Source organism: Pomacea canaliculata, linkage group LG4 (genome assembly GCF_003073045.1).
Source record: "Pomacea canaliculata isolate SZHN2017 linkage group LG4, ASM307304v1, whole genome shotgun sequence".
Lineage (NCBI taxonomy): Eukaryota > Metazoa > Mollusca > Gastropoda > Architaenioglossa > Ampullariidae > Pomacea > Pomacea canaliculata.
Window position 1 is genome coordinate 23,891,934 of NC_037593.1, and position 13,509 is coordinate 23,905,442.

The 13,509-nt window shown below is 39.1% G+C and overlaps 1 protein-coding gene across 1 annotated transcript; it reads left to right on the forward strand.

The window, feature by feature from the left end:
• The first annotated feature begins 476 nt into the window (after positions 1 to 476).
• LOC112562100 (zinc finger protein 704-like) lies at positions 477 to 13,230 on the forward strand. Its single transcript, XM_025235105.1, has 7 exons — positions 477 to 1,173; positions 1,816 to 1,979; positions 2,229 to 2,443; positions 4,825 to 4,925; positions 5,867 to 6,044; positions 7,060 to 7,218; positions 7,987 to 13,230. The coding sequence occupies exons 1-7, from the start codon at positions 653 to 655 to the stop codon at positions 8,218 to 8,220; spliced, it is 1,572 nt and encodes a 523-aa protein (XP_025090890.1). The 5' UTR covers positions 477 to 652; the 3' UTR covers positions 8,221 to 13,230.
• The last annotated feature ends 279 nt before the right edge of the window (positions 13,231 to 13,509 follow it).

Genomic DNA, 13,509 nt, shown 5'->3' on the forward strand with positions numbered 1-13,509 from the left:
ATATTAACTTTTGATAATATAACTAAATGCTTATATTTCTAGTACTTTATAATATATTAAGTCACATTGTTTACTGTCATATCTATAGAAGTACCATACATATTGTTTTAAAAAAAAAATGTGACGCTGTTGAAGTCAGCACGTACCGGTATAGATATCAGGACATTAATTCTTTACTATCAAAAGTACTTTATTTTTGAGACAAAATTTAAAATTGCAATAGCAGACAGTGCACATTCTCAGTCTCAACCCTGTTAGATGAGAAATGTGCAGAAAGCTTTCGTCTGACTAAAACAGAAAATCGGTGGCAACTGTACCAAACTTGCGCTGACCTTTGCACTCAACTTTCAACCTTCAAGTTGAGTGGCAGCTACAGAGAGCTAGCCAACCAAACCGAGGAGGTGTGGCTAGGCCGCCCAACTAGAATACGTTCTGCTGATCATGTGGCCGTGTTGACGTTGCGCGAAAGCTCCGCCTTTGCCAGCACCAAAACAAACCGGCGCAGTTCGCCGGCATTTGTTTACATCCAGTGGTACTGCTGCGGACGTCAGCGATTGCTGTTGCATACCTGCGCATTTGGAAAATTGGGGAAAGACGCCAACTTTAATTTTCATTGTAATTGTTACCTTGATCTCATGATCACTTAATAGTTATGTCTGGGACAAAACGATTGGCAAAGCGATCTATCGTTGGGACTCGAGTGAGTGCCTTGTGGCAAGATGGCCGGTTTTACCCTGGCGTTATTCGTGCCCAAGTGGCCGAAGAAACAACTCTCTCTTCAGCCACATACACTATCCATTTTGACGACGGGTTCGAAGCAGATGTGCCGACTTCACATGTGATCGGTCCTGGATTTCAAACAGGACCCTTAGTTCGTCTAAAAAAAGCACAAAGGGTCTATGTCACGATGAACGGTCGAGAAGTGTCCGGCTTAGTGGTGTATCATAACCGAGAGTCGGACGAGGTGATAATCACTGTCAAACACGGCAACACAGAAGATGTCAACATCTGCCGCAGGCTTGAAGACGTTCGTCTGATGGAAAGTCGAAAATCTGCCAGGCTTGTTGATCAGGACACAGACTATTCAAAGCTGGCCGATTTACAGCTCAGCGAACCCAAACGCCGGGCTGTTTCCCACAATATTGACGTTCCAGCACAGGCTTTCAAACAGCAGTAAGTGTGGTTTTACGGCTTTTTTTTCCTCTTTTAACTCGTGTGAACACTCTCTTTCTCTATATGTTACAGTCTTACTGCCTTTGTTAACGTGCTTACGCCACTTCAATGCCCTTCGTTTACAATGTTTTGCGCAAAGCAGGCGGTCCGGTAAAGCGGACACAAAAGTAGGTCAAGTCACAGGCCCCAGCTGATTCTTGCGTAACTTAGCCGGCACCAAACGCGGCTTGCCGCAGTCATTAAAAGAAGTGTTTTCTTCCACGTTTAGTCAAAATATTATTTGATCCCTAGGGAACGGGTATTTTAATCGCAAAATGCTGTGCTTAATACCCTTATCTACGCGGTGGGCTGCGCACTTTATGGGCGTTTACAAGTGACTGCACTGGACTTTCACGGCAGCCGGTGGTTCGAGGCCCAGCAACAAAGAACCGAGCCGTGATGACGTTAGCATTTTCTTTAGCGAGCGGGACTTTTCGCAATGTGTGTGTGCGTGACTGAAGAGTTGAATATTATTTACTTTTAACTGTTGAAACAGGATATGATCATTTATGATAGTTTAGCTTTTGCTGAAATGATGTGCGTGATGGTGGGGCGGCCTGTTTAACGAGCGTGCATATGTTTGTCCCTGATACTTTGCGACAGGCGCCAAAGACGGCACCGCGATAGCTCAGGGGACACAGAAGGGTCGAGCGAGCACGGCGGAAACTTCGACGATGTTGAAATGATGGACGAAACCATTGCTGCCATGGTGCTCACCTCATTGTCTGTCAGTCCCAAGTCGCCAACGTTCCCCAGCAATTACAGAGGTACCTGAGCTGTCTTCTCTTGCGCCGGCTCTTACACCATTTAGAAACCTATACTTTTTCATGGCCCATGTTTATGCCGGCGAAAAGTTATTATCTCAGATACAGACATTATCATCACGTAAAAAGTTATCAGAAATGTTTATGGAACCAAAGTCTGAAAAAAGATATGCCTTTGCCATATGATAGGTTAACATTCATATCCCAAACAACAATGTAGACAACAACATCCAAAGCTACTTTTTTCATCAGGTGATCAGCAGCTGGAATCATCTCAAGAACTTCAAGCCTGCATCTCTAGTAGTGTAGCAAGTAGTGGTTTCTACAGTGGTCATTCAGAAAGAGATGACCCTTCCCCACCACATATGGGTGGCAGTGCTCCAGCCTCCTTTGAATTTCAGGTTCGGTCAGATGCTGTGCTTGACACAGACAGCACAAGCCTGCTTGACTCCAACATTAGTGGCAAGGTAGGTTCATATATATGTGTGCGTGTTGGTGGTGGTGGTGGTGGGGGGGGGGGGCACATGTGGGGAGAAAGACTTGAGGGGCAATCGAGGGAGACTATATATATATAGAGTGGTGTTTTAATGTAAGCTTTATGTTCATCTTTGTTTCTGCCTTTCATACATTAAGGAAAAAAAAAGAGAGAGAAATGGTTCACATATGTTGTCATAAAAATATTGAAACAACCACACATGTGTTTAACAATTCACATGGTACAGGTGATGAAAGACTTCACGCCATGCTTTTTTGTACCTTTAATTAACCCCCTCTCCTAACACCTCCATGCCGAGCTGGATTAGTGTCAAATTAGTCTCCTTGCCTTTGTCTTTGCATTTTAAGTGCTTGACCCAGTTACTTGCCCAAAGTGCTGCCTGTAACCTGGTTTGGGGTAGGAAAATTTTGACACTTTTCCAGAGAGAGAGAGCAGTGACTTTACCGCGCTTGAAGCGATCAGCGCCTGGCAGCGTGCGCGACCGACATTGTGCGGTCTCGGAGTGCACGAGCACGATAGTAGGGCAAGCCACCGTGATCTTAGGCTGCAGGCGCCTTGACGACTGACGATGCCTGTCCTCTCGGGATTTGACTAAATCCCTGCCGATGGAGCGAAGGTTACCGCTTTTTCTTGCGGTCGGAAAGCCATCATCGATATTTTTTTTTTCATCTTACAATGGCCGCGGGCGTTGCTGAGAAGAGGCTATTGGCTCAGAGTTTTCAGCGCTGACCTGATTCTAGTCAGCTGATAATCGAGGCGGTCGTGCAAGCCGCGAGCTATTTTTAGACGTCAGCTGCCAGCAGGCTCACTCGCTGCCACCGGCTTCGCCTCCGTAAACTCGCGCGCGGCTACGGACAATGACGAGACCACATCAGCACTAAATACAGCTCCTACATCCCGACAGCTAACATAGGATGATGACGTATTCGGTTTGCTTACATTCGTCAGCTGTTGTCAACAACTTTCTCGTTCCCCCAAGCCCCAACACGTACCCTCCACACGCTGCAGGTAGCGGAGCCGGGGATTTTGTTTTGGTCACGTGACTTTTACGTCAGCTTTTTTCTTAGCGGAGGGGCAAAGTACAAAGGCCTGCAGCAGATTGAATAGACCTTGAGCGGTGATAAGCGACAGAGGAAGTCGATATTTAGCAAAGAGTGTTAGTGTGTGTGCAGACATCTTTAGGTTCATGCCGCCGAAATCGCGGAAGTGATGACTCGGTCGCGCGCACGCCTGGCTTGATCATAGACAATAAAGACACTCTTGTGTCCGTTGCGTTATCAAACAGTCTGTAACCACCACGTCAGTCCCTGATGGTTACGTAGAGGTGCGCACTTACTCAAACAGCCGGCGTGAGAAAGGGACAGCCTTGGGAGCTGTTCGACCTCTACCCTCTACAAAGAAAGACATACTTGGTATTGCGCTACTAGAGTGCTACACCTTTCAGGGATGAGCTAAGCTTGTTCTATCATTCCTATCTTTAGGACATGACACAATCGCCAGTAAGAGACTGGCGTACAAACATGTCACACTTCCGGCAGAATTTACTGACAGTGTGCAGGTATAGAAGTTGGCAAGAACAGGAAGAGAAGAATAATTATAATGTTCTTTTCTATAGTTCCTTGATCCTTCATGACTGTGAATCTAATGGCAGCAGGGAATGGGCCTTGTTTGAAATTAGCCTCCTTAAAGAAATAGATGAATATAGTTTAAACAACAGTTGAAGTTAAGACAAGAGAATGGCATGATTTTCACCCCTTTCTCCCTGATAAACTATGGATTGAGAGGAGTTAGCCTGCTACCAAAGATGCTGTGTTTGGTCATCTTTAATGTTTCCTATGTGGCAACGTTTTTCTGTGGGTATGTTTTCCCTAGATTGTGTATGTAAAAGGACAAATTTTAGAATTATCACAGTGGCGTGTGCAGGCAAGTTAAATCAGGCATCATGAATGAGGAAATGCTTCACAACTCACAGCAACTGGTCTTGGATACCTGAAACCATGCTGCCACATTATTGATATTTTAACACATCACTCCCATACAGTAGAAGTTACTAAGCACAGTAAAATAATAATTTTTAAAAATGAACAAAAACATGCACATACACAGTCTGCAGAGTCAAAAGAGAGTACAGGAGGCATGTGGAGGTGGGGGACCCTGCCAGTATAGTGAAGAATATTGGCAAAAGAAGTTTGTCAAAAGGCAATTTTCATCAGCAGTATTAAAAGCTTACTTGAAGATGTACATGGAGAAAGGGCAAAGATTTCAAATTCAGATCTTTATTTGTGGAAATTATTTTTAGACATATTTTTTAATTTAACACTATAGACACTTCTGATGATTATATGATTGCAGGAGGAAGAAAAAGTGAAATATCGGTGTACATGGCGGGGTTGTGCCACAATGTGCTTGTCCACCAATGACATTGAGCGCCATATCCGTCGCACCCACTTTGAGTGAGCATCTTGCATCTTTAAACAGTGTTTCAGTCATATTTTTTTCCCAAACAGCAATTTTTCATTCAAAAAAATTGTATGGATTAAAGCATGATTTGTCTGTAGTTATGGTCTGAAAATCTGTAGCAATAAAAATCATTGTAGTGCGGCATATTTTTTTTGGTTTGCAGTTTCTGAAGCAAGCCTTGCTTTCTTTTTGTAGCTTGCTATGGGCTAGATTGATTCTGTAATGATTTCCAATTTTGTTGTCGCAATAACTTGGCTCTGATGTTTGATGTTAATCTAAGAAAGTCTAGGATGTAGACATTTTTTGGTAACCAATAGACTTAATGAGTGTCTGCTACGCTGAAAATTTGAAGGACACCTGATCATAATGCAAAATAAGAAGAAAATGGCATTCATAGGATTAAGGATTTCAAGTGAATGGTAATCAAATAGTGAAGAAGAAGGTGACAGCTGATTCTTGTGTCATAAAACAACAATTTTGTTTAGGGCAATCAGCATGCCACAAAGAGAATATAATCTTATAATCCCTGTAACAGATTGATAAAGTTGAATCTTCAGGTAGACCTTCTAGAGCCCCAGTTTTTAAACTTTTCCAGACAAGTACCACTTTCAAAAATTCAAACTGACCAAGTACCAACTTTAAAAAATTTTGAATTGACTATCACCTCCCAACCCTCCCCTCTAAGAATATATGTACTAGGACTTAGCCATGGGCTAGTGGACCACCTGTCATACTTTCATGTACCAGTAGTGCTACATATATCACACTTTGAAAGCTGGGGGTTCTAGAGTATAAAAATTAGAGATGAAGTTCAAAATAGCTTAACGACAAGACATAACAGTGACCATAACTTCAGAGACTGGAAGGGATATATAGACCAATCTCAAACTGTGTACATGTTGTACATGTCTTTTGTTCTCACTAACCATTTCAGCCGTGACAGTGATGAGGAGCTTTCAGCAGCAGAGGAAGAGTTTTACTACACAGAGGTGGAGGATGATATGGACTCTGTTACCCATTCATTTGCTCACATGTACACGTCAACACCCCCAAGCCTTCCATCAGAGAAACTGGAAATGGCACAGACTTTTGACCATGATTATCAGCGCAAGGTAACAGTCTGGTCATGTATTTTTGCTGTCATCTGAAACATCAAATGCTAAGCATGAATAAGAAGAATTTTAAGATTTCCATAGTCTTGTTTTATGCCATTGCAACTGAAAATAAAAAAAATATAGTAGATTGTAAGGCATCTGTTCAACAAGTCCACTCATTCAGTCATGTACACCACTCAGAAAAAAAAGGCCACCACCATTAAGAGATGAAAGGAAGTACTCAGTACATCCAATCAAACAAGATGAAGCCAGTATAAACCACAAGTAGTACTTTCTGAACAAATATATTTTTAAGTGAGATTTTTGAAGGCTGAGGAATAAAAGTGTCAAATGTTGAAGGAGTGGGGATCAAGATTGGTGTTTTATGCTGAGCCAACAACTAAGGCTATATCATAGCAGAGCTGCCAGGACTGTAAACAGATGCCACATGCAGAGAAAGAACAGCTTGCCCAAAACAAAATATAAACCCTGGTCAGCCAATCCTCACTGTATTGGTGACAGATACTAACTGTTGTGCGACTATTTTTGAAGGGCAGAACTCCATAGCAGGTCCATAGTAAAAGAAGGAGAGGAATCTGTTGGAAACATCACAGTAAACAAGGAAAAAGCAACTGTCTGCACCATTAAATGCCACCAATTAAATCAATCAACAAGCACAGCATGGATATAATGAAGGGGTGTCAGTCGAATCAATAGTCAAACTGTTGAAAGGAGTGAATTCTTCCCACATATAAGCAGTCAGACTGTGTCACTTTGTAACCAAGAAATACACATATACCAGTTAACAAAGTAATGTGTACATAAAAGTGGAATCATGAAGATATTCACTAATTTGCATATAGCACTAATAAAGGTAAAGTGTATTATACATGACGGCCCTTGGTGCTACTAGCAAACACACTAATAAAAATTTGAACATTATTTTAAGTCTGTAGTCTGTACATGTAAGTCTGTAGCTCTAATGCTCATGGAGTTAACTAAAGACCTCGCATGCTGGTTATCACTGTTACAGGAGGAGCAGCAGAAGATTCACCAGCAGGCATCATCAGTGCCATCTGCTGGAAGCAGTGGGTTCTTGGGAACTTCAGCCTCTCTCCCCATTACCATACCTGATGGTCAGATCAAACGATCCTTATCTTGGCAGATTCAATCTCCCATTCCAGGGAACCTGGTGAGTATATCACAAGTTACGAAGATACACCTGTTGCCTTAGCAGTGAGTACATCCTTGTGAGAAATGGGCTGACTTTCTCTTTGTGATGAATTTCCCTACTTGTGTCACTGCACACAGCTCTTCAAAAAAACTTCCTTCTCCACTTCCTTCCAAAGCTGCAGTATCAATTGAAGCAACAAACTCTTATCATCTGCAATAAATACGAATGATATCATTTTCTTTTAGAAGAACAGAATGCTAGAATCAGCGGCTAGTACAGGACAAGTGTTAAAATAATATTAACAATCTTCTTGTCAGAACTTCCCTTTTTAGTGTTAAATTTGATACAAGGCTACATATGAACATATATGTTTCATCAAATACTGAAGGCGATAAGGAAATGAAAGATTAAAAGTGGGAAAAATTGGGCAATGGTATTTAATTCGAAACTTTTGGGAAACTTTTTCACTCCTTGGCTCGCAATTGTAAAGATGAGTTAGATTTTATGTTGCTTGGGGGTCCAAGGTAGTGTATATGCTCTTTATGGTGTTCACTTTTATCAGTACCATTTAAAAAGTTTAGATATTGTAAAATAAAACATAATCATAATGTTGATATAATTCTGCTGATTATCATCATTTCTTAGCTGGTGGACAAAATAATGAAATAAAGAAATGAAGTAACTTCTGTATGCTGATTTCTTTCACTTTGATAACTCTTTTAAGTTTCCTTCTTAAGAGAGCTATATGGTAATTTTACATGAGAATGTCATATATCCTTTGTTAAGGTCTCACCCCCTCAGCGCAGCACACCAAGACTTACACCACAGGAACGCTTGCAGCAGCACCAGGCACAATCTCCTAAATCACACATGCTCCTGTCACCCTTGAAAACTGCAGGTACTCACAGGAAACCTCGTAGTGAGGTCCGCAAGTGCCGCAAAGTGTATGGCATGGAGAATCGTGACCAGTGGTGCACACAGTGTAAGTGGAAGAAGGCCTGCACGCGCTTTCTGGATTGAAGCACTATCTGAGAATCTCTGTGTTCGATCTGTCATGCTACAGTTGGGGCCTGAGAATGCAAGATTTTAACCGATGAGAAGCATCATAAGCAAGATGTTGGTCTGGCATGCATGAATGGAGCCAAAAGATAGTATTACACAAACTGGGAAAAGATGGAGTAATCAGCAAAGAATCAGTGAAGCTAGGTCAAGACAGTGGAATTATGATGGTCTGATAATAGGATTTCAGCCGATTTTGCAAGGTGACATGTTATAAAGATGTCTTTAAAGCAAATGAGCAGTCTTTACAAAAGATAGATGGTGGATTTCCTCAGCTATATTTTAGGCACACCAGTGGGTTTACCAGATAAAGTATGTCTTTATTCTAGCCTTTGTTGCTGATCATCCTGAATTTGTGACAAGTGAAACATGTAGCCCACAGATACATCACCTACAGGAAGAACTATAAGCTGTCTGAAGAGGGCAAAGAAAGCTGATTTTAGCCAAATTGCATTTTCTGATATTTGCATTCCACCTCAATCAGTAGAGAGGGTCCAGGGACATTGGATGCTTCCATATTTACTCATTACGTCACGATTACATTGTCTACTATTGATGGAGGAGAGGTGCTCTTGATGCACACCTGACAATGTACAGGGTACATAGGATCAAAGGATTTGATTAACTGGCAGTCTTACCCAAAGGAGTGCAGCTATAAAGAAACATTTAAAATGAACCAGAAAAAGACCTCCTTCGAGAATGCCAGTCAAAACTCTCATATTGGGGTAAAAGAAATGTTAGGTTTACAATTTATTTTCCAAGTCAGCATTCATGGAGATATATCATGTAGTGAAATGTGCTTGCGAAAAACAGCAAGTATTTTGTTTATTAGCAAATGGAATGTGCCTCTGATTGGTTTCATGACATCATTAGGATCTCTTTGCAAACTAATAAGAATGCAAATGCTGAGAAATCCTTTTCTGCATTGAATATGGTGAGAAGGAAACAGAAATGAAATGAGTGCAGCTATAGCGAAACATTTAACAAGAACCATAAGAGGACATCCTTCAATAATAATTCAGATGTTGAAAATCAAATTTGTATTTTTGTTCCTTGGATAATTTTTAACCCCCACTAAAAGGATTTAGTGCTTTGTGTAAATCGTGTTTCAAGTGCTTTATTAGTTTCTTTGTCACTTTGCTCCTGTATATGAACAGAAAATGTAAATTCCATGATGTATGTTCTCTCATGTTGCACAAAGTATTTTTGATTTATAGATGCAGACAAAGCAGCTGAGTTATGACTTTTGTCTGTGTTAACATGGATATGTACAGCCTTCCTCAGGTCTTTCCTCAGTTCAGTTTTAATGTTATAAATCTGGATGAAGATCATTATTTAGATGGGAATTTTTTAATCTGCTGCTTCACGGTAAGGGTGAGAATGGCAAAGTGTAAATGGCTGATGCAGGTTTTTTGTTGTTTTTTTTTTTTAAAAATCTGTGCCCATCCTTTTGATAGGCATCATCTTGTGGCTCTGTGAGTGTGTCCACTTGATGGTTGTGAGTTTTGGGTGCTACTGCTGTCATTAAACTATATAAATTGCATGAGAATTTCTACAGTATTATCCTTTTGAGAATACAAGGTAGGGATGAATCAGTTTATCACAGGTCATTCAGTTTTTCAAAAATGAACTTCCTTCAAAATTTATGTTACTGCTTATGAGGGTTGGGGAGAAACAGAGCACCAGAAGGAGAAACCAGGAAAGACTGGTGGTGGTGAAAGAGGGAGGTAGAAGATCAAGCTTTGTTAAGGGAAATAAAGGAGACTTTTTTGTCTCCCTTTTGACAAATAATACTCAGTAGTTAGATGTCAGTTCAAAAATCTATTTTTGATGATGAACAATTTTTATTAATCCTTTTATGGGTAAGGAATAAGTTTTGAAATAAAGCAAATCAAATCTAATGATAACAATTAAAATAGCTTAGTCAAAGTAATCTTCCAGTTGAAAGAAAATATGAGTATGACAGCTTTTCCTTATCATTCTTCAACATTTGAAGAGCTTAAAAAAAAAAATGCTCAGCAGATATTGTGCTGCAGGATGGGATTAGTTGGTGGAACAGTGGCTACAGCTGCAACAGTGAGAATCAGGTGTTGTAGGTTCAAGTCTTGGATCAGACATGCCCCTCTCTCAGGATGCAAAACCTGTAGATGATCCCTGATGGTTCAGTCTGGATACTCGGTTTTACCTCCACCTTCTGAGTGCATGCATGTTTGTATGTATGTTGTGTACATGTTTGTGTATGAACGTGCATTTGTTGCCAGCTGTCAAAGGTGTGTGATCATACACTTGTTTGTATGTCATATGTAAAGCACTTTGAGCCCAGCTTTGGTGTTGAGCAAAGGTGCTGTATAAATGCGCTGTATTATATCATTAAAGTAAAGATAGTTGTGCTTAATGACATGACAAGCAGATAATGTAGCTAACAAATTATGTTGTTTGGTAGCGGTAGTGATATTGGATTGTCCTTCAGTGCTTACAAAGAGATTATTTGCTTAGATATGCTGCAACTTCTGCATGTTTTAGATTATTGATTTAATTAGGAGATGCCTTTTGAGTGGCAGTGATTACTTCACAAGGGTTGAAGTAGGAGAAAGGAGTGGATAAAGATATGCTAGAAATGGTATGATGCTCCATAATGTGATATCATCTATATATGTACAGATTTTGGTGTAACGTTAAATGTTTTGCTTTGCAGTTTTGGTTTATGCACCAGTTTTTTTTTTAATAAACAATTTTTGCACAATTTTATTGCAGAAAGGGTTAATTTACAAATCACAAATTATACTTTTATTTTAAGGCTGATCTGTAAAATAAAACTGTAAATATTGTTCAATATCAGAATATCATACCACATTGCATTTTATGTATGTTGTGTCACAGATGTACGCAACACACCAAGTCAGTATGAAAGTTACCTGCTTATGTATATATTCGTGTGTGTTTGTGTGTACATGTGTGCACATCCATTACACATATTTCAACTTAATGTAAAACAGTTCCAGGGAACCATTTATGCTTGGAAGATGATAGTAGATATAAAATTTGAAACAAAGGACCATACCTTAGGCTGCCAAATAAAATTCCAAATGTTCTTATATAATAATGCCTTTTAAGTCTTTATGTTTCTGAGCATTAAGACATCAAAATATTTAATGTCCCACTTTTTTTTTAATTGGGAAGAGAAAATGTTACATAGATTTTAATCAATATTAAAAAGTGGTGTATCATTCTTGCATCTGTGTGTTTTACTGCTTTAAAGTAATTCTCTGGGTTGGGCTGAATTCAGCAATGTGCATATGCTAAGTGACAGGTCACAAGAAGCACAAGATAAATGTATCTATAAAGGTAAACTTATAGATTAAATATTTGTGCTGCTCACTAAGAGTAAGATTTAAGGCTTTTTATCCCAGTTTTTTAAGACCTATTTCTATGTACAGTACAATCTGAATGATCGAGTGAAAATTACAAGATAATTTAGAGTGTGTAAGTTTGTTGTATATTTGGGACATTATTGCAATTGTAAAAACTATTGTCTAGCACTGATGTCAGAAAGGGATGATTGGGAAGGGAAATCAAGCTACATCAACATATATGTGAGATATGCCTTCTCCATTTTCACACTTTTTATTCTTGTAAAGTGTTTACCTAGTCTATCAGTTGGTTCTCTGGTTTTAACTGAGTGAGAAATTTAACAGGTTGAAGGAGGCAGAGAAAATATTACATTGGTGATAAAGTGTGATATAATTTTGATTAGTGTAGTTACGTGATGCAAATACAGGGCTGTGCTTGAAAGTTAAGTTTTTTTGTTGATGCTCTCTTTCTCTTTCTCTGCATTATAGTGGTTTTTTCCCACTTAGTTGGCCATTGTGATTAACCCTGAATCCATGTCCAGTTTTTTAATTCCAAAATGTTATGCCACTTGCTGTATTGTTCCTGTTCTCATTTTCTTTTATTCTTGTCTTCATTGTTGTCAGTTTCAGTTCCACTTTTTTCTGACAAACACGGGCCTAGGCTGATTTAATTGTTGAAATAATAAATTATCTTTTTCAGATAATTTCTAAATTGTCTATAGCAGAGAACCATTATAATTTTGTACATTGGAAGAAGTGGTTGTTGACATATGCCCTGACAACTTTCAGTGAATGTCATAATCATAAAGTGTGATACAGAGTTTACCTTTCATTGTCAACAAATTTAATGAAAATAATTAGTTTGCTGATTTTTGGTTAGGGAAGGGGAGAGGATAAGTGCCAGATAAGGATCTGGCTTATGTACTATTTCTTGTGCTTCCTTTTTCATGTCAATAATGTGCATTTGAACGTCTTCTTCCCTTTAATTACATGAGTTTATAAATCATGTTAGTTTATAGTGTGCATCATCATGGACAAGTAGACTTTAAACTAGTTTTTCAACAGTTCACTTACTTGTATGTATGTGCATCTTCTCATTTTAATCAACTCCTATACTGTGAATATGGTTAGTAGATAATGTACAGTTAATAAGGATTTAATTTTGTTAGTGTATGCATAGCTGTTTATCAGCGACTGAGCGATTTTAGTAATGAAAGTGATCTTCACCACTGTATTGTCATTGATGTATCATTTACAATGTATCTGTTGTTTGCACATGCATGACTTTAAACTGGTTTCTTATGTAAATAGACACAAAGATCTACTATCGCAAGGGGATGCAAAATATATGTACATAGACAATTTCACATTTTACCACTTCACCCCTTTTCCAACAAGTCAAAAGCATTTCCAGCAGATAACAATGGCTCCAATTTAAGGTTTTGCTTCTCATCTTTGTTAGGCTGAAGGGTAGTATATAGTGTTTAAGTTTGAGTTCATCCAAAAATACATTATAATTTTTGTTGTTGTCAGGATAGTTTTCTCTGACAAAGAACATTTTTACTGCTAGTTTTGATTTCTCCATTTCTTCATCTGTAAATAAATGCATATACAATTACTCTTTCCTCTAGTTTTGGTTGACATGACATCATGTGCTGTTTTGTTTGTAATGTGTTTTTAGATTAGGTGATCTATTTCTTTGACATTACCAGATGACATGACTATAGGAGATAAAGTACGAGATCAGTCAGGGAGACCATTTTCAATCATCAGTCATTAAGGTCAGATGTCACCCTTTATCTCCTACAATCATGTCATTGATAAGTCTCCAAGAAAGAGAATATATAGAATGGAAAGAGGTAAGAATGTGCTAGATGACTGTATATTTGTTTATTATGCT